This window comes from Arachis ipaensis, chromosome B1 (genome assembly GCF_059453495.1).
Source record: "Arachis ipaensis isolate K30076 ecotype BB chromosome B1, ASM5945349v1, whole genome shotgun sequence".
Taxonomy (NCBI): Eukaryota; Viridiplantae; Streptophyta; class Magnoliopsida; order Fabales; family Fabaceae; genus Arachis; species Arachis ipaensis.
In genome coordinates, this window is record NC_142436.1 from 152167196 (window position 1) to 152193384 (window position 26189).

Here is a 26189-nt window from a genome sequence, read left to right on the forward strand (position 1 = left end):
GTCTCTCCATACTCAATTAAAAGGTTGCGGATTTGAATCTCTTATTTTTGGTAAAAAAAAAAATTTCAAAATTTTTAATTTAATTTAAAAATTTGAATTTTGAAAAAAAGAAAATAAAATAAAGATGACCAAAACGACAGTTACATCGTACCCGCAATAACGTCACGTGGGAATTACGCTCCGTGAGATCACGTGACAGTGGGCACCAGCGCGAAAAGCTTGTTCCGTGTGTGAGCAGTGCGTACGGAACACGCGTGGACACGCATTCGGTCCTTCGAAAATGAAAAGAGGAAGAAAAGAAGGGACGGTTGCAAGAATGGTGTTGGTTGCACTGAATCAAACTTGAAGGTCCATAACATAATGCAAGAGAGAGAAACACCACACTCTTCTTCTTCTTCTTCTTCTTCTTCTTAGTTTCTCACTTTTCTTTTGACCTAACCCTACAATTTTTCACTCTCCATCCTTTTTCTTATCTTTAACTCACTGTTTCTGTTACAATTTCACCGTCAATTCGAAATATCCGTGAGCCTAGATCTCACACCGTACCATACCCTATCATTCCTTTTTTTTTCCCCTCTTCTGCTAGATTGACGAGTTGGTAGCTCCGGGTTCTGACTATGGATGTCATTTGACGACTTTACTTTTTCAGAATTAGGGTTCTTAATTACTACTATTTAGCTTAGGGTTCCATACTCCTCTCTCTCTCTCTCTCTCTCTCTCTCTCTCGTGAATGGAACCTCGTGTTGGTAACAAGTTTCGGCTGGGTAGGAAGATCGGTAGCGGCTCCTTTGGGGAGATCTACTTAGGTTAATTTCTTTTCTATTTTGTTTTTTTTTTTTTTTTGTGGGCCTTTGCATGTTCATAGTTTGTGAGTGTTTTAATGAGTTTGTTTGTGCTGCAGGTACTAATATTCAGACTAACGAAGAAGTTGCAATTAAGCTTGTAAGTTCTGTTCACCATTGAGTACTTCTTTCTTTCAATGAATTCTAGAAGTTCGAACTGGGTTTTGGGGGAATTTGGTTCACAGTGATTTGATGTAAAATTAGTTTCTGCACTGAATTATGTCCTCAATGAGCTATCCTGCTCTCTTTTCGGGGGAGGGTTTTGGAGTTGAAAGATATTTGATCATTTTAAAACCCCTCTTTGCTTGGATAGCCTTTTGAATTCCTTAAGACTTTTTTTGAGCTGGAAGTTTACTTCTATTGACTAGATAAAAGAATCTCAATATAAACTCTTCTTCTCATTTTGTATTTGTTTGATGGAGTAATAACCGGATTGTTGATATCTTTGCACACACTAGAGCTTAATTGTTGATCTTTCTTAGTTCTTACTGTTGTTTGATGCCCTTTTGATTCAGGAAAATGTCAAGACAAAGCATCCTCAGTTGCTTTACGAATCCAAATTATACAGAATTCTACAAGGAGGAAGTAATTACTGCCTTCATACTTTTTGTTTTTTTCTTCTGTTTTTTACTTTTTTTTTTTTTACATACGTCCTGCAAGGAGTACAGAAGTTCCCTTTAGTCTTAATTGAATTTGGTCTTGCCAGCTGGAATTCCAAATGTTAGATGGTTTGGGGTGGAGGGAGATTACAATGTTCTAGTGATGGATCTGCTTGGACCTAGTCTTGAAGATCTATTCAACTTTTGTAGTAGAAAGCTGTCACTAAAGACTGTTCTTATGCTTGCTGATCAAATGGTGGGCCCTGCTCTGCTTTGTAAAATTTTATATCAATTATATATTATTATTCAAGGTTTTTTTCCCCCTTAAAGTACTTATTCATATTTTGTTATCCAGATCAACCGTGTCGAGTTCATCCATTCTAAATCATTTCTACATCGGGATATTAAACCGGATAATTTTCTGATGGGCCTAGGAAGGCGTGCGAATCAGGTATCTAATATTGTTGTCATGATTACTTTTGATGTATTGTACGTTTATACATGTTGGTATTTATTAGTTCAATGTTGATGTATATGTTTATGACTGTATGTAGGTTTATGCTATTGATTTTGGTTTGGCTAAGAAATACAGAGATAGTTCAACCCATCAACACATTCCTTACAGGTTGGAGGTTCTGTTGTACATGAGATGCTTTTAGATTTCTTGATATTTTGTCTTCCCTTTTATGGTGTAGTAAGTTAGCATACATTTTGCCCACAACTGTTTGGATATCCATTATGTATAATCCGTTCACTTTTTAATTACTTCAGGGAAAATAAGAATTTGACTGGAACTGCAAGATATGCTAGCATGAATACTCACCTTGGCATTGGTATGAGTTATATATATTGATTATGACATTTGTACTATAAAATGGAAAGATTTTGTTCTCTAACAGGTACTTGCTGCCTATATTTCTCTTGTAATTGATGTTAGAGCAAAGTCGCAGAGATGATTTAGAGTCTCTTGGTTATGTTTTGATGTACTTCCTGAGAGGAAGGTAATTACTGTTGTCTCTTGAGTCTCTCCCATACCCAATGTTTGTCCATACTAAATACATTGTCTCATTTGTTTTCTTTTGTAGTCTTCCTTGGCAGGGACTTAAAGCTGGAACAAAGAAACAAAAGTACGAGAAAATCAGTGAAAAAAAAGTTTCTACCTCAATTGAAGTGAGCTATATTACAATTGATCCCTTCTAATGCATATTTTATTTGTCTTTGTAAGATATACTGAATTTGTTGATATTCCAGGCACTATGTCGTGGCTATCCAACTGAATTTGCATCATACTTCCACTACTGCCGCTCATTAAGGTTTGATGATAAGCCAGATTATGCTTATCTCAAAAGGATATTTCGCGACCTCTTTATTCGTGAAGGTTTGCTGTTATTGTCATAACAAACAGGATACCTGTTGTCTCACTTTTCTACCATTTTTTCCCCATACCTGTATAGTTTACATTTCATCCTTTGTAGGACCGTGTTATCAATTTGCTTTCGTTATGAAATTGGCTGGACAGGTTTCCAGTTTGATTATGTGTTTGACTGGACCATCTTGAAGTATCAGCAATCACAACTAGCCACTCCTCCGGCACGGGGCATTGTGAGCATTCCCTTAACACATCTCTCCAACCTACTTCCAAAGAAGAAAAATCCTTGCTCTTTTGGGAATCTTGTTATCTGAAATCCAATATCTCTGTTTTAAATTTTTAATATAGGGTCCTAGTGCTGGAACCAGTTCTGGAATGCCACCAGCTGTTATTACTAATCCCGATAGACAGACAGGTAGTTTTCTTGAAGATCTTGAGTGACACTTCTTTCATATCTTTTAATCTATATGTCGCTTTGGGTGCTGCCCTTCCCTGTATCCTGCTTAACGCAAGATGCTTGTGCACTGGGCTGCATCAATACAATCAACTCTATTTCAACTGCTATGCGACGATGTAGGTTATACAGTAGGTAGAGTCTGTCTTTCTCACCCAAGTTTTAGGGATATGTACCTGACATCCTAATCTGCCTCATTTTCTTAATTCCGTTGCTTGTCTCTCACAGGTGGGGAAGAAGGACGGCCTCCTGGTTTGATTTCGGTGGATTCTTCAAGGCGGAGAATGTCGGGACCCATTTTAAATTCTGTAAGTTTCTCATATGGGTAGTAACGTTTGGATGTTCTGTTAACAAGGGTCCTATGCTGAGCTATACGAGCTTGATTTCCATCTGGTTCCTAATAAAGTATTATAGCTTTACGGATTCTTTGTTTCCTGAGCTTGATTTCTCATGAGGGAATTTGCTGCCAACCCTTATTTTACTCCTTCATGATCAATAAATTCATCACCTTTGATAATGCAGTTATCAAGTGCCAACATCTTGGGCCAGTCAAGTGGATCATCAAGGCGGGTTGCTGTTTCTGGTAGCCGTGACGCATTTGGTGCTGAGTCAGATATTCGTGCTCGAAATACCGAAGCTAGCCCTGGAGCAGCACATAGAATTACAAGCGGGCAAAGAAGTTCACCAGTTGGATCTTCTGAACCCCAGAGAGTAACAGCATCCGGTAGGCATGGTTCTCACACCAGGAATTATGACAGCGCAGTCAGGGGCATGGAGAATTTGCAATTAGAGACTGATGAGAGGGCTCATTATTAGCTTTTTCTGCAAAAGTTGCGTATGTGGGTTTGTATTGTTTGCTCATCTTCTCATACCGATGAAAAGCCGCGAAGCTGAAATAATGAGCTTTTAGCAAGGACTGTGTTTGCTGTAAAACTGGTTAAATTGGCTCCTCGCTGCTGGCAGGAACAACTAAATTTTATAACCTCTTTCCCTGTGATGTGAGTTGTTTTGGTTTACCTGAAGTTTGCAGTCACGTGGACCACAGCGGTCAAAACTATCAAATACCAGCGAAATTGTAATTAGCCATTTTACTTTAGGTTTGAAGATTCCCATAGATCCCATGGTGTAATTTTCTGTGGTTGTTACTCTTGGCATTTTAAAATGTTCTACCTTGTGAAATTCCTATCAAGCTTAACACCATTGTACCCATCTAATATTTTCTTCTTGTTCTCTTGATCAACGTAACGTATATATCAGTTGCTAACTACGCGTGGCTTTCTGTTAATTGCATGTGGGATTGTTCGGCATACTCATAAATTATGATATTTGGCAGATGTTTAAATTTGAATCGCGCCCATTAATCCTCTTCTGTCTCTGGGTGGTTGATCAGTGTCTTAGACTTTATTGGCCTCTTAATTACTCTATAATTCCCATCCATTTAACCCTACTATACTAGGAATGGAAGTGAAACTGGCAACAGTTCTCGAGGGTTGCAGAACCATAATTCAAATAAGCAACCTTTGTCTGTGGATATGCTGCATTTGCTGTCCATCTTGAACGTTTAAACGTTATGTATATTGCAAATATCTGTAACTTCATTTGTACAATGAGTACTTAATTCTCTTTCGGATTGCAAAAGGTTCAATCAGATGTTTGGTTAACTTTGAATAACCTGCGATGTTGATATTGAAGCGAACAAGCTCGTGGGGAAAACTGAGGTATGTCCCTCTTAGGTTGGTCGAAAATGGGAAAGCCAAAATCATTTGCTGCAGAAATGTCACTGACATGAATCAGAACATGGATTTCTCTGTCAAGCCATTGCCCTGTATAACTTTGCTGCCAAATCAAAATCCAGTGGCCAATATGCATATCCACAGTCACAATATTTTGTAATTTCCTTTCCTTTATTGAAGACTTGGAGACTAAGTCAGAAAATGTTACTCTTGAAAGTAACATTATACTGTCCTTTTCAGGATTTACATCATTACCATGCAGAAAAGTAAAACGATTATCTTTGTGGACCTCAACTCTAGCACTTGAACCAAAACTACATTGAAATGCGGTCAATTCTTCGTTAATTTTTGGATGAAGGACTACTAAAGGAATCCTCCAGAATCACATCTATTTTTAGTTTTCATGGGACTTAGCAACATCATACACATGCACAACAATTATCATTAATGAATTTCAACATGCATACACCAAATTTTTCCAAATATAAACAACGAATCAACACTAACTGTCAGTCTTGAGTTAGAACAGGAAGACATAGTAGTGATGTTCTTAAGCAAAACAAGATGGTTACACTCTTTACAGAAAACCAAAATAGAAAAACAGAATAACAATTTCTCTCCCATATTACATTCCTTAGGGGCATGTACTTTCCACCCATGAGAAATAAACACTAACAATAATAAGTAATAACGAGTAAATAAACAAAAACAAATAAATTATTCATCAATTATATATATATATTTATAAATATATAAAAGGTACCGAGCTGAAAGTTGCTCACTTTGTTAAGAGATTCAAAGGACACCACCGAAATTGGAGAGCCGCCTTTAATTAAAGGTCTGAATTTCAAAGAACATCCAAAAAAGGTAGCTACCATCCATAGACAACTCTATTGCACCTGTCCTTGAGCCACTTGAAGCTCTTCCTCAGAGACCCTTTGAGCTTCCCTTCAACAGCATAAACCTTGTAACTTGCCACCCTTTTCTTCCTCTGCAACTCTGGATCACTGAAACTCCAGCTTTTTGAGGTTGACCCGTTTGTGGACTTGCCCTTCTTGAACTTTGGGTCGTTCGCCACGTGGATTTGCGTTGGGTGCACCGATGAGGCATAGGAAGCGCTGTAGCACCGGAGATCTTGCATGCCGTGGACATCGCCGGAGGTTGCGGTGGTTCCGTTTCCGGTGGGTCCAGTATATGGTTCAATTTGCATCCTTCCGTCACCGTACGACTTGGATCTGAAATCTTCCATGTGTGAAGAAGAGAGAGCACAGAAGCTTTGTTTTGGGAACACACTCACTTCGCTTTCTGTGAAAAGATTCAATATTTTTGCAAATGGGGTTGTGGGTTCTGTTCTTCTGTAGAGAACAGCAACCTATGCTTTGGTTTCTTTAGGACATGTTTTTCACCGAACGATTTTTCTTTTCTTCTCCTCTCTTTTTTAATCTTATTTTTCTCTTTTTATTTAATTTAATCGAAGTAATATACGACTGTCTACGAGGTGGCGCTGACTACAATGGTTTTTGTTCCTGCGTCGGTGGTATTTAAGTACGACAAATAAAATAATATTTATAATTTTTTAATTTTAATTTTTATAAACAGTGAATTTTACACAAATAATTATAATTAATTGTGTATTATTTTATCATTAATAAATAATTATTTTACACAAATTGGGTTTTTAATAAAAGATTTTTATTTCTAAATTCTTAGTAATTTGTAAAATCCAAATAAAAGAAAGAAGTTTAATTGAGCGTGGAACGAGGAACAAATGAAAATGCGTCACGTAATATGTAGCACGTGAGAAGCACGGCATTATCAAATTGCACACTAGGAGTTAGAGTTGGATCATGTGATGTGCTAGTTGTGTTTGATGTATTAAAATATTTTAGAAACATTTAGAGTAATAAGACAATCATGCAGCTGAAAAGATTTAGTTAAAAGACTAATAAGTTTCTGTTTAAAAAAAGAGAGAGAGAACAATTTAGTTTATGAGAATGTGAAAACTCAGGTGAAGTCGACTTCACGTGAAGTTGATATCTGAGAGTTGATAGATGAAAATTTAGTTAAATCAGTCAAATCATCTAACAGCTTTCAGGTATCAACTTCACGTGAAGTCAACTGTACTTGAGTTTTCACTTTCTGAGAATTAGGCAGGATTCATTTGAGAACATTTACTACTCAGAATAATACTTAAAAAATGGAGGGATGCCGATTGAACCAAACCATTTACAGCTATTCCATTTCTTCCATTAATTAACAGAAACCTATTACAGTGTTACTTGGCAGTACCATTGCCTGTGCATTGCTTTCAAAATTGTTTGCATATTTGTTACAATTGACAGAAGATTTGAGTATTGAGACTGAATACATAGATATATGTAGGTGAATATAGCCTCCTCAGAAATCAATATTGAGCAGCATATCTCTCGAATAAGTGAATTACTCACCCACATGTAGAGTTAATGATGTAATTGCTTGCTTAAGCTTATTCAGTTTTGACCTTCCTACTCATCAAATCATGGTAGTATAGTAGTACGCACATAGGTTGACCAAGAATACAGAATATGAACCAAAAAATCATGTTACCAACCTGCAATGAAGAAAATCACAATGTTTTTAATGTTAAGAAAGATTTTCAATAAGTTGAATATAAAAGGAAGATACATAATGCTATTTCAATAACCTCAAAACAGCACACATACCATTGAGCTTCTGAATTTATTTTGCAGATAATTAGTGATCAGGACCAAAGGAACCTGGGGGAAAAATCCATTATCATGACAATTGAGCCAAAAATATGATACCGATTCAATACTCAGCAAAACATTTTCTCAGTATTCTACATGTGAGTTTGGTTTTCTTGGAAACTTTGTTAGTTTTGCCGGAAAAAAAAACCTAGGAAAACATGTAACAGCCATATAATTTTACCTGCATCATAATTCCAATGAAAGCCCAAAGCTTGAATATATGACACGGAACGGCAATGCACAGCTGCACTCGGACGAAAAATCATGAGGAAAGATTGCAAATCTCAGTTGTCTTTGTTGACGACATTGAGAATGTTACTCATATTTACATATGCATCTTTTACTACCAGAAACAAATGAAGGATTTATTGAAGGGAAGAGGATAAAGAAAAAGAGAACTAAACTACACACCTCGTGGAACAAAGCAGAAACGAGGAAGGCTATTAAAAGAGCAACACCCTGTGAATATCACAATCATAAGTACATATATAAATATATTTAGAATTAGAAGTTAGAAAAATAATATATCAACAATATTTAACAGTGATTATGAGTATGATTTTACATAATTATTATGAGTAAAAATTTACATTATTATTTATTCAATAGGATAACACTAATGACGTTCATTCAATTCCAACAGCACTAAATGATCCTTTTAAAGGCAGCCAGAGATGGTTAACATAGACTGACAATGTCATAACTCATCAAGACAAATTTTCAACTCCTAAAGTGTGCTTAGAATACATAAGTTCAAAGTCGATACAGTAACACAGATGAGATGCTTGATTACCTTGGGCACACCATGTCTTATACATGGAAAATATAGATGGCGGATCATCCATTTATGAACAGGCTGCAATATCAAAGAATAGTAGAGTAATGGATTAGAAATACACTTGAAAATAACAAATGAACCTGCAAAGTTCTATATATGGTTTTAGAACCATTTACACAGTAACAGCTGAGAAACTACATCAGCAAGAAACATATGGAACCTGCAGCTTCCATTTCTTCCTTTTGTTAATTTCAGAGAATTATAATTTGTAAACCCTTTTTTTAATGTAAAGAGTGGTAAACCATGATTACACCTGGTAGAATAACTATATAAAATATATATTCACAAGAATTTCATCACTACACGAGACCAGCAAATCATTTCCCAGGAAGAGAAAAAATAATAAAGAGAGAACTTGGTCTTCAAAATTAAGTCCGGAAAAGACATACCATATTCCACAACCTCCAATACTGACGAATGCGACGACAGAAGCAGCATCACGACAACATTAAACAAAAGGAAAATATGTGAAAAATTCACTTAACAAATAATTATAAATAAACAACCTAAGAGAGTGCCGAGACAAAGAAATTACCTCATCAACAGTTTTTGCATTCCACCAATCCTTGTAAAATTCACGATCACCAAATCGCAGAAGCTCTGCAAGTATATTTAACCTACATTGCAAAATTGCAAATATTGTTTGTGATAGATCACGGGTGTTTTATCATCATCAAATTGCACAGTACAGAAGTCCATGTTAAGCACAGGTAACTAGAGCTACAATCCTTCAGTTTACATGTAAACACACCAGCAAATATAAACAATGGATGAGCCCGAGATTAAATACAAACCAAAGGTGGAAAAAGCAGTAGAACATGCAGAGCCACACATATAAATTTGGAACAGAAAGCTTCAAGACTCTCTCAATCGCATATAAAAGGTTTCCCTTCAAAGGATGCTGTGAATTCTGTACGATCGGATTAATATACTGCAGAGTTAAATCATAAAAGCACGGTCAGAAAACCTGAAGAATTCGGGAAAATAAGAATTAAGAAAAAAATACAGGCATTTCTTACCTGTTCTATTATAAATCCCATTAATCCTGTAAATATTATCAGCGTGACAAGTTGACGAAAGACCCAACCCTTTCGAATAGATGGCGTGCGGGGATAGCTTGGCTATAACATTTCATACCACAGGAATCAAAACGGTGTAGAACATTTTGTAGAAAAGACAATGCAAGAAATTTCTACTCAAAATAAGAGTCACCATAACAATAACATTTGCAATCCACCCAAAGATACATTTACCAAGACAACTGCAAAAACAAATGAGACTCAAAAAATTACTCATAGAAAGTAAGAGAAATTCTGCAACCTTGGATAATACCCGGAATATCCATAAGCTATAAAGGGGAAACCAGGGACAGGGAGATAACACTTAATTTATGCATATTTTAATGTTGATTATTTAAGCAATACAAACTTAATCTTGTTGTGAGGTTTTAAATTAATACGAGATCACTTAGGCACTGTGTTGGGACCAGCAAAGACTGGTTGACTTGTAAGCAAGTAATTATCTCAACTTGTATGGAATTTTGATGTCAACCAAAAGATTATTTTGGGGTAAGCATGAATAATAGAATTAGGAACAGAACAAGCTGATTGTAAGCTTCAAGAACTTAGGGAAAGTACAACAGAAGATAGATAAAGAAAGGATTTTTGCCATATATTTTGCTAAACAATGTTTGATGCTCCCAAATGTTCGTCAGGAAAGGCCATGAAAATCGAAAATAATATGCCAAAAATTCAAAGAAGAATAGGGAAAATCACTTGAAAGTGCTGTCACCTGGTAACATAATGTAGGAGCAAGCATGAAGTATGCCAATCTCCTTATGCTTACATCATAAGGATAGTCCATACTGAGCGTACTGGGTAATCCTTCTACCTATAATACAGCGAAAATGATAAGTTGCCGTGAAATAGATGTATCACACATTCACAAATCAGTAGAGAGCACCACACAGAAATAAGGAAAAGAATCAAGAGGAAAAAGGATGGACATTATTAGAATTAAGAAGTGAGAAAACTGCACATCAGCAAATAATGAAATTTTAGTTGTTCGTGATCCATAGGCTGCAATTTATCGAGCAGGATTTGCCTGCTTAAAAAATATTCACCACATACATCCGGCATTTCCTAGATTTTAAAATCCTAAGTATACTGCATTTACAAATTCACATGTGAAACTAAAAAGCTACCTTCTCATTTGATTTGGCAAGTGCTCTCAAGTCATAGTTCGTATGTCCATAAGACACTAACTTTAACCACACGATACAAGCAAATAGCATTAATGTGACGCCTGATAGGAAAGCAGAATCAGATCTGCAAAGAATAAATTGCAAATTAATTCAATTCCAGGATCATGGAAACCAGTTGTAAGCAGGAGCTTTAAATCTTTCCATAAACAATAGAAGAATGCATGTAAAATCCATGTGCAAGTTAATAATCAAGGTTATTAATTACTAGCCCATTACCAACTTAAACTCATATTCTATAACTAAATTTATCCATACTGGACACATGGCATGCTTGACCACAGAACGCAGACCTGATTCGTAGGGATTTTATTTGGCAGATCAATAAAGACCGGTTTTCAGGCATTTGAGGGGAAGTCCAATATTTAAGAAACGAGAGAAAACACAAATCAAATCAAACATGCCTCTTATTCAATTTCATGTGTCGTTTTACGAAATCTTTCATAATATTTAGCATTTTTCGATCAAAAATCCTGCCTGCCCCCCAAAAGAAAAAAAATAAAATAAAGTAGACAAGTTCTGTAGTCAACTTCGAAAAAGACATGAAAGAACAACACTGACCTGAGAATTACAAAAATCGGATACAGAAGTGAAGTTGATGTAATGATTATATGAAGTATCACAACGACCTGAAATATTATGTCAAAATTAGTTATCCACGCAATAATTTACCACATCCCAAAACTCTAATGAGTTGTACTGGGCAGAAGGATTTCATGTGGCTCCATAACTATGTTCCAATCAATCTTATAGAACTCTAAATGTCAAATGGCTGAATAACTTACTGGTTCAGGAATATATTTATGCTGTGCCAACTTTTCTACTATGAAGGAAGCAACAGGGAATAGTAAAAGAGTAAGACTGCAAGACAAACATAATCACTTGTTGTCAAATTACATTATAAGAAATGATGCCCAAGTGAATAATTTAAACTCAAGGTATTTCATTGAGAGACCACTAATTTGACCCCGGAAGGATTAAATCGCTAACAAATTAGTCACAATGAAAATTTCTATCAGTCCGTGGTACCAATATCATGAATTTTGTTATTGCTAATAGAATTTATTATTATTAAGAAAATAAGTTACAGGGATTGATTTGTTGGCAAATTGATGTTTTTGAAGGACCAATTCGTCAAAATTTTGATCTTTTTAGGTACCATTATATCAGCGTATTAATTATCAAGACACCCCAAGAGAATATATCTATAGGGGTCTAATTGTCAGCAGTTTAATCATTTTTTGACCAAATTGGTGGTTCTCTTTGAGCTCACCACACTTACCAACACATGAAGAGAGGCCAATCGCTCAAAGATGTTGAACTAAACCAAAAATCAGTCTTAATCAACCAACCATACTGCAAAACAAAATAATTCCACATCTTTAAACAGACAAATATACAAAATAAAATAACCACAAAATGGAAAACAATTTCCTTTCTCAAAATAAATAGATTAAAATAAAAGTGAATAGGTGAATAATTAGTAACCTTCATCAAATTCTCAATGATAAGTCTGCTGTTAACCGCAACAAGCACCACTATGCAGAGGTTGAAGAGGCCCGCATGACTCTGCTGTTAGATTGAATAATTAGTAAAACGAATAGGTTCAGCAACGCACTAGCATGCAACCTTCATTCAAGTCATAACCAGAAATTACGGCAACTGAAAAATTGGATCGCGAGACTGAGAAGAAAGCGGTTAACCTGTTTGAAAATGTTGCCGGAGCTGAGTGGACTGTCCCTGATTCTGCGATGAGCTGGGAACGAAGGTCGGTAATCGAAGTTCACGGCGGAAAAATCGGCGGCGTTTTGCTGACGGTTGCCTTTTGATGCATCATCCACTCCATTACCGTTATTGTTATCGTCGGAGCTTGAATCCTTCGCCAACTCCTCACTCGAACTCTCACCTTCGAAGGCGTCCAGCTCCACCTTCTCCAACGGCGTAGCAGAGGTGGCGCCGCCGCCGCGTCTCCGCCGCACGGTAGAGCTGTTAGCACCTGAATCTCCCTGAACAGTGGCGGTGGCGCCCACGCTCTGGTAAATCGCCATCGAAGAATAAAGAATGAAAAAGCAAAATTGGTGACGTGTTGTTCCGAGTGAAGGAAATCGAATCAACCTTCAACTTGTTAATAGATATACTAATTTAAGAGCGATAACTTAACACTTAATTATATTTGTTTATTTAGATTTAGATATATAGAATTACAGAGAAGAAGAGAGAGCGTTTTGATTTTGGATTTGAAGGTGTTGTTGCTGTTTTGTTCTGAGAAGAAAAGGAACTGAGAGAGAATGGAATCTCATTCGAATAAATGAATATAACTGCTTTTCTACCTTAATTTCCCACCCTTTTTCATTTTTAATTTTGTTTAATTAGTGTGTACCACGAGCTAATCATTAAAAATAATAAACCAACTAATTTGGTTGGTTAATCAGTTCATTCATTACTTTAAATAAGTATCAAAAGTTTGAATTTCACTTTTTACATGAAGTTTATATTCGCAACGAATTAATCTTTAATATCCCGAGTTGAAAAATACTGTAAGTAATACCAACAGTCTTATAGCTCATTCTAGAAGCTTATTATTATTATTGGCTTTATTGGTTAGTTAAATTGTTTAACTAATTAATTTGTTCAAACTAGATGAATTTTTATAGGAATAAGTGGATAAGTGTTGAAAAAGACAAATAGGTTTTTCCGTCCAAATGCTTTTGTTAGGAACTGATCCGTCTAAATGTCTTCATTAGGGATTAATCTGTCTAAATTTTGTAAAAATCAGAAATTTAAAAGTATTTTTTAATAATCAAAGACAAAAATATCCATGAAACAAAAGGTTAAGAACCTATTTGTCCTTTTCTCTTTTTATTTTGTACAATTATGAAGGAATAAGTGTTGGTACGATGATGATTATATTATAGGTGTGTACATTAAAGATAGAGACAGATTTTTAGTATAGTAAAATTAAGGAATATTATAGAAGTAATGGAGAAGAGATGAAGGAGATAGAGCAGAGGTTGGGGTTGAGGCCTTAAGATTTGACACGTAAGGCGCCACCTTATTCTTAATTACAAAGGGAAAGGGTTGCGTTGCTTTACGTCCTTTATTTTATGTATCAAAATCCTCTCATCCTCACTCGCCCTACTGTTCGGTTCTATTTGTCACTTTCTGTACCTACCGATAGATTCGATGTACTTACATTTCCCATAGTTGAAATTTGAAGTTATGGCCATCAATGATGGCATACTCGTCAAACACATCAAGAAAAGGATAATATCTGTCAAAAAGGAGCGATATTTCAGACCATGCTTCATGCTTTGGAAGTTTATACCGGATAAATTCAGGTGCAGTTAATTTAATATAAAATTAATAATTAAAAATTATTAAATAATTTAATAAATTTGATTAAATTATTATTTAATAATTTTTTATTATCAACTTCACATAAAATTGATTACATATGAGTTTTTATTTTATACATATACTCTTTTTTAATAGTTAAAATGAATTGTAATTGTAAAGGTTAATAATCTTAGCTTAAACTTAACTTATAAGTATAAACAACTTTGGAGATCCTTGTGAGTGTTTTGAATTTTTAAGTGAAATATTATGGTTAGAATTTAAAAGATTAAGAAATGAGTTGCTTTACTCAATATCATGAAAATTTATTCTTTTATCATTTTTTTTCATACGATTTCGTGGATATGAATGAATTTAGAATCTTAACATATGTCAAGCTGCAGTCAATAAAACCATGAAAGGTAATTGCCAAAGTGATGAAAAATAAGTAACAAAATTCAATGCAAACCAACTAACCAAGCATCGTATATCACAGAGAAACAAAAACAACGTAAAGTGTAGGGTAGAAAAAAGTGACGGATGGATATGTATATAGTAGAAGTCAAAAAACTAATGTAGACAATCAATGTACTTCAATTCCCTTGTTGAAACTTGAAATTATGGCCACGAATGGTGGATGAAACTTGTCAAAGGACATAAATCCGAGACCATGTTTGGAAGCTCTCAAAAAGGTTTTCCTTTTTCTTTTTCTTTCATAAAATTTTTTCCTCTTCTTTCTCTCTCTATATATATATCATCAAAATGGTGTTTAGAAAATACTAAAATAATTTATAATTTATGACTAGAAGTTAATAATCCTAGTTAAAAACTATTTAAAATTATAAGGAGTGAAGATCCATCCTCATGAGTAAAGGTGTGGTTAAACAAAGTTACATTATAAAAGAGAAATGACAAAAATGTTAATTTCCTAAATACTTTCACCATTGCACCTAGACATTAATAATGAACCACCAAATTCTGATCTAACATTTTAAAAATCGAATTGTTCATTAAATCGAAATAACTAGAAGTCGAAAAATTTAGAATTCCAATTGAAATTAAACTAAATATAATAAAAGATTCATCAAAATATATATTTTGCCAAAAAGAAGTTTTTAAAATAGAAGATTCATCAAAGTTTTTTCCGCAAAAGAAACCAAAGCAAGTTCAATTGAGTCACCAATTGTTTGACAGATATATCCAAATCATTGTCCGGTTCTCAAAACCATACTCCAAGTACACAATAACTGGCCATGCCTATCTTTTGGCAAAAGGAATATTGCAGCGCAAATAATAGTTACCGGCGCATAAATGAGACATTAAACACAAACGCAACCATAAATGAATAGTACTATCTGTTTCTATCATATTTCCAATTGCAGTTACCAAATAAAGAGGTAAGAGTAATGACATATATATATATATATATAACAAACAATAAATTTCAACACAAATCAAGCATCGTATATCTAACAGGGAAACAAAACCAACGTAAAACACGAAGCATAGTAGAAGTGACGGGTACATATATGAAAAGTCAAATAAGTGAAATAACTAATTCAAACCACCACGAATTCGTAACAAAATGGTCAATGTTAAGACAAAAATGTAACGTAAAAGCGTAAAACGTTATACCCATGCTAGCAAATTACTTTATGAAACAAAACAGTCAATATATTCTTAAAAAACCCTAAACATCGTAAAGTAATATTAGACAAATTACCTTGTAGAAATGTGCGACAAGCATACACCAAAATGGGCAATAATGGGTTTCCACATTGCAAGTACCCTATCACTTAGATGTTGAAGCGACTAACAATCTAAATAAACTTACTAGGCCAATTAAAAAAGGGGTTTCAAACGAAATAACAAACTAGGGAGAAAAAAAAAGGGTTCGCGGAGAGAGAGAAGAAACATTACATAAAACTTAACCAAACATCATCACCCCAAAAAGAAAAAAAGAACAAAAAAAAAAGGACACCTTCACCGAACATAAACTAGTATTCCTCTAACATGTTGAAAGACAAAATCTCTTCAGAGGAGTTCAGCAACATTTGCAGGCAGCTCCTCGATTTGCACATTATAAAACTTCTGGATGTCAAACAGCATTCTTTCATCATCCTTCGTGACAAAGTTGATGGCAACACCCTTCCTACCAAACCGACCACTACGACCAATACGGTGGAGATAGTTCTCAGGCTGTGTAGGGAGATCATAGTTTATAACAAGAGACACTTGCTGAACATCAATACCACGTGCCAGAAGATCGGTTGTTATAAGAACACGGGAAGACCCAGATCGGAATTCCCGCATAATGATGTCCCTCGTATTCTGGTCCATGTCTCCGTGGGTGGCTGACACCGTGTGGTCTCGGCTTCGCATCTTGTCAGTCAACCAATCGACCTTCCTTCTGGTGTTGACAAAAATGACACTCTGGGTAATGGCTAATGTCTCGTACAGATCACAAAGTGTGTCGAGCTTCCATTCCTCTCTCTCACAATTGACATAAAACTGCTTTATACCCTCCAAAGTGAGCTCGTCACGCTTCACAAGGATCCTCACAGGTTTGTTCATGAACTTCCTAGTAATTTCAAGGGCCTCAGGTGGCATTGTGGCAGAGAAAACTCCTACCTGAATCTTAGATGGCAGCAACTGGAATATATCGTAGATCTGATAACAAGGAAGCAGATGATGGATAAAGAAGTTATACAAATAACAAAACCAAATTTTCATGATTCAACACCAATGGCCAAAAACTGTGACAAGCTTAAACTGATTGAAACAAAGTAACATTTATCTTCAACTAGAAATTAATAATCACTAAATTTCAAGAACTTTTAACAGACAATGAATATAAAAAAACTGAGGGCACTTGAAAGTATAAACATTAAACAGTCAGAAATAGAAGAGAAGAAAATACAATCGATTAGATAAAGTAGGAATTAATGATGGGCTAGGGTAAAAAATACAGGTTTGCATGGGATGATTTTACATATCTATAAAACTTGATAATAAAGTGAAATATGAAAACATTAGTAATCAAGTAAATAAAGAAGTACCTGGTCTTTAAAACCCCTTGAAAGCATTTCATCGGCCTCATCCAACACAAACATTTTAATGTGATCCGGCTGAAGTGACTGTCTGCGCAGCATATCAAAGACACGTCCAGGAGTACCAACAACAACATGAACACCGCTGGCTAGAATACGTTGGTCTTCACGAACACTGGTGCCTCCCACACAGGCATGAACCTTCACACCTAGATAATCACCAAGCGCTCGCATAACCTTCTCAATTTGCTGAGCAAGCTCACGGGTTGGTGCTAAAACCAAGGCCTGACATTCAGTCAGGCTGTAGTCAAGTTGCTGCAAGATCCCAGAGCAGAAAGTTGCAGTTTTTCCAGTTCCAGATTGGGCCTGTTGAATAACATCAAGTCCCTTGCAGAATGGGACAATTCCCCTTTGCTGAATAGCCGATGGCTTTTCAAAACCTACAGAACAAATCATACTAGTTTTACATTCCAAAATTTCAACTAAAATTACATGACAACATTAGTGGGACAAACAAACAGGGCAGTTTACGCATAATAAGCAGAACAAATCGAACACATGCTAAGTTCTATGCTGCCACCATACATTATCGATTAAATACATTTTCTAAAAAACATATAAATTAAAGGGACTAGTAAAAGTTTACCATAGGCATAAATGCCTCTGAGGAGATTCTCTTGCAAACCCATAGCATCAAAGCTATCGTACACCTCATCATAAGATGTGAAGAAGTCCTGTCCATCAGCTGTGAGTCTGTGAATCCAAGATATGACAATGAACCATAAATTCAACCCCAAAAAAATAACTATGTTGGAATGATAACGAGGAAAAAGGGAAAGCACTTACAAATCATTCATTTTGGCATCAAATTGACGAGCATCGAACTGTGTTCCCTCAGGTGCAGCTCCTGCCATGACTGCAACACCAAAACAAATACAACAACAGAAACAATTATGCCACGCAAATAATTACAGAATCAGCACCATAAAAACAACTTGATGGAAACCAAAAAACATAAAAAAAAATAAATATCGAATCAGCATAAGCTCTAACCGTAATAAAAAATTGATGTGAATCACTTGCTGATACAAAAAGTTTTAGTTTCAAAAAGGCTCGAACCATAATACGAAACAAGCGTTAACTTGCATAAAACAACATCCGCTCAACAATAACGAATAGCAGCAAAGGAAAAATAAAAAATAAAAGAACATATATACAGTTAATCAGAAGAGACTGAAAGACTGGGATAACAAGATCGTTGAATCGAGAAGAGATTCACCTGCGGATGATGATGTTGATATTGACGTTGATGTTGATGATGAAGAAGACGAAGATGTTTGCAGTGGAAGAAGATCGAGCGGAGTTAGGGTTTCCCAAACTCCTCGGATCTACGCCGCGGAGTTAAGGAGAGAATAAGAGTGTGTGTTTGTGAAGTGAGAAAAGAAACAAGGGTTCTCTAGTGGATTAATCGACAAAATAATAACGAATACCAAATTAGTTAAAATAATAAATAGTCTTCTCGAACTTTATATATACACAAAAAATCCATAAGATAAATGATAAAAAATAGAAAGATAAATGGCAAATTAAATAAGATGTAAAAAATTTTATATATACACAAAAGATCAGTTTAGTTAAATATCTTTAATATAGATGATTGAATTTTTATTTACATATAATATAATTGATATAATTTAAAATTATAATATAATTTAAATAAGAGAATTATTTTATATATACACAATTTAAATATTAGTTGATTTATTCAATATACAAAATTTAAAAATTATTAAATTAAGATTTTAACCACTTTAATTGTATCCTCAACCATCTGACTTTGTAGCACATTATTCTTGCTTAGTGACTTTTCTTTTTTAGTTGCTTCAATTGCTTTACATTAATTAGGATAATTTATACTAATAAATTAAATAAAATTTAAAGTTATACAGATGTCTTAAATTAATTTTTGTTATATATCTTAGAATATTTTTATGTAAATAAATCAAATTCATTAGCTATTATAAATATTGATTCGATTTTTATGGAAATACTCTAAGACAGATGTGTAACGAAAATTAATTTAGAACATTTACATAATTTTAAACTCTATTTAATTTATTAGTATAAATTATCCTATTAATTAAAAGAGTTTTGTGAGCACTTTTAGTTCAATAACTATTTAAAAAACATTCATTTTATAAACATATTTCATTTAAATAATTTATAATTTGGTAATATCTAAAGTTTGAATAACAAAAAAAATATGATTTGCTACTAATATCTTTTAACTTTCATTTCCTTTTTTTATTTTCTTTTTATACAAATAAATCTAGAAAGACTAAGATTTCAATCAACTTTCATTTATCTTCTTTCTTGCTCACTTTCTTTTCCTTTATTTTCTTTTTTCTAACCAAACAAAACTTTAGCAAATAGTCCTAAATTCATCCCTTTAAATAATAATCAGAGAAATAAAATTATTTGAGAAGAAATATATATCAAATCTCTCTTAATGTCTAATTTTTTACAGATACAGAGGCAACACACAAGTCAAACTCATTGAACCCATGCATCTCCATTCTCCACCGCCAAAGTCACTTAACAAGTGTTCCAATTACATCATTAGTAATTTCATTCTTTTCAATGCAAATCTGATTGAGATCAAAATATCAAAACTATTTTCCGAAATTAAACCAAAGAGTAAATAGTTATTTTTAACTAAAAAAATTTTAAATACTGAAAAAATTAACCAAAAAAAATAAAATTAATATTATATCTATAAAAAATTAATTCTGTTAAATAAAAATACTCAATCATTAGTTTTTTGTTAACTCCCTTAAAAAATATATTATTCTTAAATTACCTTTTTATTATATCTTCTGCCCTTCAAACACATTCTCATTAAAACAGAACTACTCTCTCCCACGGAATTTTGTTTGACCTTCCTTCAATGTAAAACTCTCTCCCACGGAATTAAATCAATCCATAATAAATAATACATATAATTAATACAACTATACGGACCATCTTTAAACCTCAGATGTTTCTGCGGCGAGCAACAAATCTGTGGCATTTTGGTCCGCGTAGAATGGTACAGCTCCTGCCACATATTACCAAGAACAAATCAAAGCTCCCACTTTTGTGGCCCAATATTTAATAGCATCTCATTTGACCGTACATTTGCCTGTTATTTTTGTGATTCATCGACATGGGAATCATTCTGAGCTTGAAACTTCAGAATTTTCAAACTAACTGCAGAATTCGCTTAAATGCACTTGCAATGGAATGTGCACATATGGCTACCAAATTGTGAGATAACATCTACAAGGCATCCATAACCTCCAACTGCCACAACCTGGAAAGAATAACGCAGTAATGCATTCAACATAAATAAAATAAACTAGAAAATAACAAGTCATGAATGCAGCAAGCTTGAGTTGACCACACAGTGACCCATCTCAACAGCAATAAGATGTTGAATCAGAACCAGAACCTACCCCTGCAGGATGTAAGGAGACAGAGAAAGCTGATGCAGGAGCACACTGTATTTGCGAAAGGATTGCACCATTCATGTCAAAGCGATTGAGTAGAGGATCTGCACCAACTGCCAAAATCTGACAGAGGTGAGAGTTGAGATACAAATTAGGGCTATTTTGATCGTTTAGTGTTCAAGACAGCAAGACGGCAGAAACAAAAGATATGAATTATGAAGGTTAGCCAACTCACTTGGTTGCTGTCAAATAGCATGTCCTGTACAGAAGCACGAGTTGAAATCCTTGATAAGCACTCTGAAGCAGGAAGGTTCCAAAGGGATATATTCCGTCCACTACTGCAAGCCTGTGGAATGATGACAATGGTCCCTTAACCATTCACAGAAGCAAACGGCAATTACAAGATACATAATGCCTTTAGAAAGGGATATTTTGGCCATAAAATGTGATAGTTATTAATAATAGAAAGTTTAGCAGAGGGTAGCAACAAATAGCATTTCTGTAACAATGATTATACTAAACGAGGAATTGTATCACAACTACGAACTAAGGGAAACGAAGTTCTATTTGATTGTTAACTTGCCATATGCCAATGTTAATATGAGTTAGCTCCTCTGATTGTAAAATAGGACAATAAATTAAGTGTAAAATCATTATCTAAATATCTGTTCTCATAGCTGGATACCAACTGCAAGTCTGCAACCATAGGTAACTTAGGAAGTAAGGGTGGCAAACGGGCCGGAGTTCGTCGGGCCGAAAAAAGGCAGGCCAGGCTAGAGTTTTGAGTCCGCCAAAATTTAAAAAAAAAGCCTAAAACCCACAGCTTTGGCGGCCTTTGACGGTGCGGGCTAGCCCGGCGGGCCCGCTATTTTTTTTATAGCCTAAACCAAAAACTACCCAAACCCATAAACTCAACTACCAAACCCAGCACAAATAACCCTACCCATAAGCACAAGTCACTCCCATCTGTCTCCCCACCCACCCCTAACCCTACTCACAAATTTGTCTTTGGAATGTTTGTTTATTTTACTTAAGCTATAACTTGGATAATGTTTGATTGATGAGATTTGAACAATGTTTAATTAAATGCTTTGAAGAATGTTTTAATTTGGACAATGTTTGTTTGATTATTTTGTTTCAAAAAACTTGGTTAAAGATTACATTTATCAGAAATTTAGAATTATATGAATTTAGAAATTATAGATTTATTAAAATGTTTGTAAAATTGTATTTTTTTTTTCAATATTTAATGGTTTAGTAATTTTTGAGAGAGAGAGAGAGAGAGAAGGCAGGCTTAGCCCACCGGCCTGCCAACCCGTCGTTAGGCAGGGTGGGATAGATATTAGGGACCGCCTCACTAGGCGGGGCGGGGCGGGCTAACCCACCAACTGGCAGGCTTTTGGCGGGGTGGTCTAGACCGCTTGCCACCCCTGCTAGGAAGTGATCAACATCATTTTGTCTAGAAATTCGTATTTCTTTTACTACATAGGCACATGTAGACCAAAAGAAGGGAGAGATCAATGGAAGGGAAGTATGAAATCTTAGAGGCTTACCAACCAGCTCTCACTTGCATCTAATGCAACACAGCCAACCCATGAAACAGATCCTTTTAAGTTCAAATCTTTTACTGGATCAATCACTTTGATACACTTTCCACTTTTGCAATCTAGTATGGTATAGAAGCCACAAAAACAAAAGTATCAGCCAAAATTCTGCACAAATATATTTAATGAACCAAATAATTTATAGAAAAATGTACCCCAAATTCGTGCAGTCCTGTCCTCTGAACCAGTTATGATCTGAACATTGGTATTAAAAAAGGAGTTAGAACACTCGAGAGTACATACAGACTACAGTGGGGTGACAATTCTGAATAAATGGCAGCAACAGGGACGTTTAGCAATCAGATTTTAAAATACTAGCTCATATATTCCCTAATGTCTCAAGTCTAAAAGTGCATGCACTCAATCCTAAAAGCTCCAAAAGTCCATAGCTCATTCAATTTTTGTTCAATAAACAATAGAATGATAGGGCTATAACCAAATTATTAGACTCCACGTTATCGACCCGCTCTATATTTTAGACTACTACTAATATCACTAGGAGCACTCCTTTTCCTCTTACATCCACTGTTTAGATCTTTAATTGCCTGCAAAAAGGTGTGTAGCACTTTATATTCCATAAATATGGCCACAAAAAATTAGGGCATAAACACCAAGTTATTTTTTTCTTTTTCAATAAAAGAAATATTATTACAGCAAAATAGATAAAATGATCACCAACTAGTGAAACTAACAGAAGTCATAGGGTTAAGACTCGAGACCTGATTGGATGAGTTGCGAGCAACTATGCAGTGCAAGTAGTCCAAGTGCCCCTTAAATACCATTTTCACTTTACCAGTTTCCTACAGTATTAAAACTTGTTAACCAAGGAGAACAACAGATACAACAAATAAATCAATTTATACCAAGAAACCTCCTAAACAAAAATTATATTCACCCCCCACAAATACATACCACATCCCAACAATATGCACAAGAATCACCAGAAGCAGAGAAAACAGATCCTCCCTGCAATTGAACAAGGAAGCATGAACAGTTGAACACACACAATCAACGAAACAAACTGTTATGAAAAACGATATTCTTTAAACTAAAAGAGAAAAAAAAAAAGGAAATATTAAAAACCTGAGAATTAACAGCAATAGCATTATTCTCAGGGATAGGTGAAAGTGCACCCCAAGGACCTCTGAAAGACAACAATAACGGTGTGATGTTAATAAGGGACCAGGACTCCAGGAGGAAGGGGAGTAACTGATTGGAAGCAGATCTGGCTAACAAGGAGTATGCATTCTGTAAAAGTTAAAGCTCACTTGTGTTGAGGATTTGCCAGGTCAAGTATGGGTTTGATATTGTTTCCTGAAATAATAGGAAACAACATGCATAAAGAGATTGAAGAATTCATCCATTTCAAAGGTAAAAATGTGAGCGGAAAGTGGAGTGCGGAAAAGACATAAAACACAAGGAGGTGAACAGAAAACCTCCCTAATCATGGATAATACAGCAGGGCACAGGAGAAAATGAATGAACAAAATAATCCAAGCCCGAATAAAGATCAACTCCGCAGGCATCACACTGACACATCAATCCCAATTACTTATTTTCGGAATATAAACTTTGCAATAACACATCAATCAACTCGATGGCTGTCACGTATATTAACAAGTCTCATGCAAGAAAGTCAAAATGCAAGATGGAACAGTTAGAATAACAGGATACTAATTGAATCATCAAAGATCTAAGCAAGTTTCAGCCCAGAAGCACAACCTTGAGAAGAAACAGCACTATTTGAGTTTGCAAGTTCCTTCCACCTCCATCCTCGAATCCACCCATCATCTCCACAACTGCAAGTCAAAGCTACAGTCAACCGGTATCCAATAACATGCGACAATCCTCATGTTTAATTCACCATCAGCAACAGGTAGATGGAGACCAATATAACGTAATAAAATTAGAGCCATAGAGATAATAGCACAAATTTGAACCTTAACAACAGTACATCTTCACCATCACCATAGAATTTGACATCATATGCAGGTCCATCATGCCCTTGAAAGAAGCAATCTGGTTCAGCCAATAATCTGCGCCAATTCCAATCCATATCAAAACACAGTTAACTCCAATAAACACAACAGATAAAACTTAAATTACCATAAAATCGCAATGCAAACTCACCTAGCCGCATTGGCATCGGTATTACTTTTCTGCGAAAAAAATTAATAAAATAAATAAACTCAGAATCACAAGTTCAATCTCTAACAAAAAAAACAAGAGGCAAATGACGATGGGAGATAAGAGAGTGGTGACTGACGAGGTTGGAGATGCAGGAAGGGATGGAGTAGGAGGCGATAGAACCGTCGCTGGAAGCAACGACGAGAGAGTGAGGATTAGGGTTTCGGGGACTAGGAGCCCAAGCCGTACGGAAAACGGTTCGGGTTTGGATCTCCCTCTCCTTGAGGAGGCGTTCCCTGTACGCATTTTCGTCCCAGTTGGTTGCGTCGCCGCACATTGTCACCTGCACCGCGCCGCCGCCGCCGCCGCTTCACTGACACTGCTCAGTCTAGGTACTCATTTCAGCTCACTCACCGCTCACGCGCCTTTTTCTTGGGCTAAAAATACGCATTAATGTTTATATTTGGCGGGGAGCTGAATGCTGATGGATTTTTTTTTCTTTTCTCTTTTTATCAGGTTCGGTTGAAAATTAAGGATTCCCATTCTTTTTGTTATAGGTATTAAGGATTCTCATTCTTAGTGTATGTTTGGGTACCATTATTTTGTTAAAAAAAGATCTTCTTTTATTATATTTTTTTATTTTTTAACGTGTTTAGCAAATTTCTAGCAGTAAAAATAAAAGCACTAGTAAAATCAAAAAAAGATCTTTTTTGAGAAGCTGTAATTTATATCTTTTTTTAAAAGATCTTTTTTCCTTAAAAAAAGATGTTTTTCGTGTAATAAATGAACAAAAAAATACTTTTATATTGTTATACCCAAATATAATTGATAGATAAAAAAACATTTTTACATGAGATATCCAAACATAAAATTACTTTTATTTTTCTATAAGATCTTTTAAAAAAAGATAACTAAAAAGAATATCTTTTTTCAAAAGCTCACCCAAACAAGCCCTTAAAGTGAATTTATTACAAATCAAAGAAGTTTACCACTAAACCGAAGTTTTTTGGAGATTTTTCTTTTTTTTTTTTTGGAGATTTTTCTTTTCTCTAGCCTCTTTTCAATCTTCTTGGGCCTTGAGCCCTTTATTAACCCAGTAAAAAGTTGGGTCCAATAATAGAATGACAATAATTGATTAATTGAAATTTTATAAGACTTAGTAATATAATATATGGCCAAGGAAATTTATTATTTTCCAATTTTAAATTTTTTTAATAGTATAAAATTAGAATATTGTCTAAAATGTTTATCTCTTGATATCTTTTAATTAATATTATACAAAAAAATATTATTAATCAATTTTTGCTTCTATCAATTATGACGGAATCTGTCTTCATCCACGTGAGCAAAAATGACAAGGGCTTCTTTATTTTCATCTACGTGAGCAAAAAAACACCATTTTGCTCCACTAGAAGATGTTTAATAGATGAGTGTCGTCGTCTCTCTCACTTTGTTGCAATTCTAGAACCCTAAAAACACCATGAATAGCAACAAAGAGCTCAGGAGTAGAAGAGGAGGAGTAAACGTTGAAAGTAGGTATTTTCTATGGGATTACGTTGTGATTCGGAGAAAAAAGACAAGAATTGAGTTAGTACTTTACACGAAGATAAAGAGTAAATGGTTAAATAGTCTTAAAAGATCACTTATTAACTAAATTGGTCTCTGAAAATTTTTTTTAATCAAATTCATCCTTTAAAGATTTTAAATTAGCCATGTTAATCATTCCGTTATTTCTATTACTAATA

General features: G+C 34.9%; 5 protein-coding genes across 7 annotated transcripts; 1 reads left to right on the top strand and 4 right to left on the bottom strand.

Annotated features, from left to right (window-relative positions):
• Window positions 1–82: 82 nt before the first annotated feature.
• LOC107643233 (casein kinase 1-like protein 12) lies at window positions 83–4478 on the top strand. Its single transcript, XM_088502315.1, has 14 exons — window positions 83–806; window positions 902–942; window positions 1358–1427; window positions 1549–1697; window positions 1797–1892; window positions 1996–2066; window positions 2213–2274; window positions 2379–2442; window positions 2527–2611; window positions 2693–2819; window positions 2961–3043; window positions 3159–3225; window positions 3493–3572; window positions 3787–4478. Exons 1-14 carry the CDS (start codon window positions 731–733, stop codon window positions 4078–4080), a joined length of 1365 nt encoding a protein of 454 aa, XP_088358441.1. The 5' UTR covers window positions 83–730; the 3' UTR covers window positions 4081–4478.
• A 1237-nt stretch (window positions 4479–5715) lies between these two features.
• On the bottom strand, window positions 5716–6391 carry LOC107643242 (DUF3511 domain protein (DUF3511)). The gene has a single exon (XM_016346838.3). It carries the CDS (start codon window positions 6244–6246, stop codon window positions 5869–5871), a length of 378 nt encoding a protein of 125 aa, XP_016202324.1. The 5' UTR covers window positions 6247–6391; the 3' UTR covers window positions 5716–5868.
• An 815-nt stretch (window positions 6392–7206) lies between these two features.
• TAG1 (membrane bound O-acyl transferase (MBOAT) family protein) lies at window positions 7207–13175 on the bottom strand. Of its 2 annotated transcripts, none has more exons than XM_016346854.3 (16): window positions 12546–13175; window positions 12331–12411; window positions 12125–12198; window positions 11628–11703; window positions 11404–11471; window positions 10786–10909; window positions 10374–10472; window positions 9602–9703; window positions 9377–9513; window positions 9118–9199; window positions 8972–8992; window positions 8538–8600; window positions 8156–8203; window positions 7926–7988; window positions 7700–7753; window positions 7207–7587 (listed from the first exon to the last, which is right to left on the bottom strand). In XM_016346854.3, exons 1-16 carry the CDS (start codon window positions 12888–12890, stop codon window positions 7483–7485), a joined length of 1542 nt encoding a protein of 513 aa, XP_016202340.1. In that variant the 5' UTR covers window positions 12891–13175; the 3' UTR covers window positions 7207–7482. The 2 variants fall into 2 exon arrangements, with proteins under 2 accessions (XP_016202340.1, XP_016202335.1); XM_016346849.3 differs by having other exon boundaries at window positions 12331–12414; window positions 12546–13170.
• A 2652-nt stretch (window positions 13176–15827) lies between these two features.
• Window positions 15828–18746, bottom strand: LOC148578899 (eukaryotic initiation factor 4A-15). Its single transcript, XM_088502316.1, has 5 exons — window positions 18505–18746; window positions 18072–18141; window positions 17872–17978; window positions 17235–17665; window positions 15828–16845 (listed from the first exon to the last, which is right to left on the bottom strand). Exons 2-5 carry the CDS (start codon window positions 18137–18139, stop codon window positions 16210–16212), a joined length of 1242 nt encoding a protein of 413 aa, XP_088358442.1. The 5' UTR covers window positions 18140–18141; window positions 18505–18746; the 3' UTR covers window positions 15828–16209.
• Window positions 18747–20031: 1285 nt separating this feature from the next.
• DWA1 (DWD (DDB1-binding WD40 protein) hypersensitive to ABA 1) lies at window positions 20032–25022 on the bottom strand. 2 transcript variants are annotated; one of them, XR_015902645.1, is made up of 13 exons: window positions 24584–24994; window positions 24448–24476; window positions 24258–24353; window positions 24040–24116; window positions 23586–23631; window positions 23401–23461; window positions 23230–23283; window positions 23037–23117; window positions 22473–22512; window positions 22267–22379; window positions 20949–21059; window positions 20720–20826; window positions 20032–20577 (listed from the first exon to the last, which is right to left on the bottom strand). XR_015902645.1 is itself a non-coding variant. In XM_088502317.1 (13 exons), exons 1-13 carry the CDS (start codon window positions 24779–24781, stop codon window positions 20488–20490), a joined length of 1113 nt encoding a protein of 370 aa, XP_088358443.1. In that variant the 5' UTR covers window positions 24782–25022; the 3' UTR covers window positions 20032–20487. The 2 variants fall into 2 exon arrangements, 1 of the variants encoding a protein (XP_088358443.1); XM_088502317.1 differs by having other exon boundaries at window positions 20720–20836; window positions 24584–25022.
• Window positions 25023–26189: the final 1167 nt, after the last annotated feature.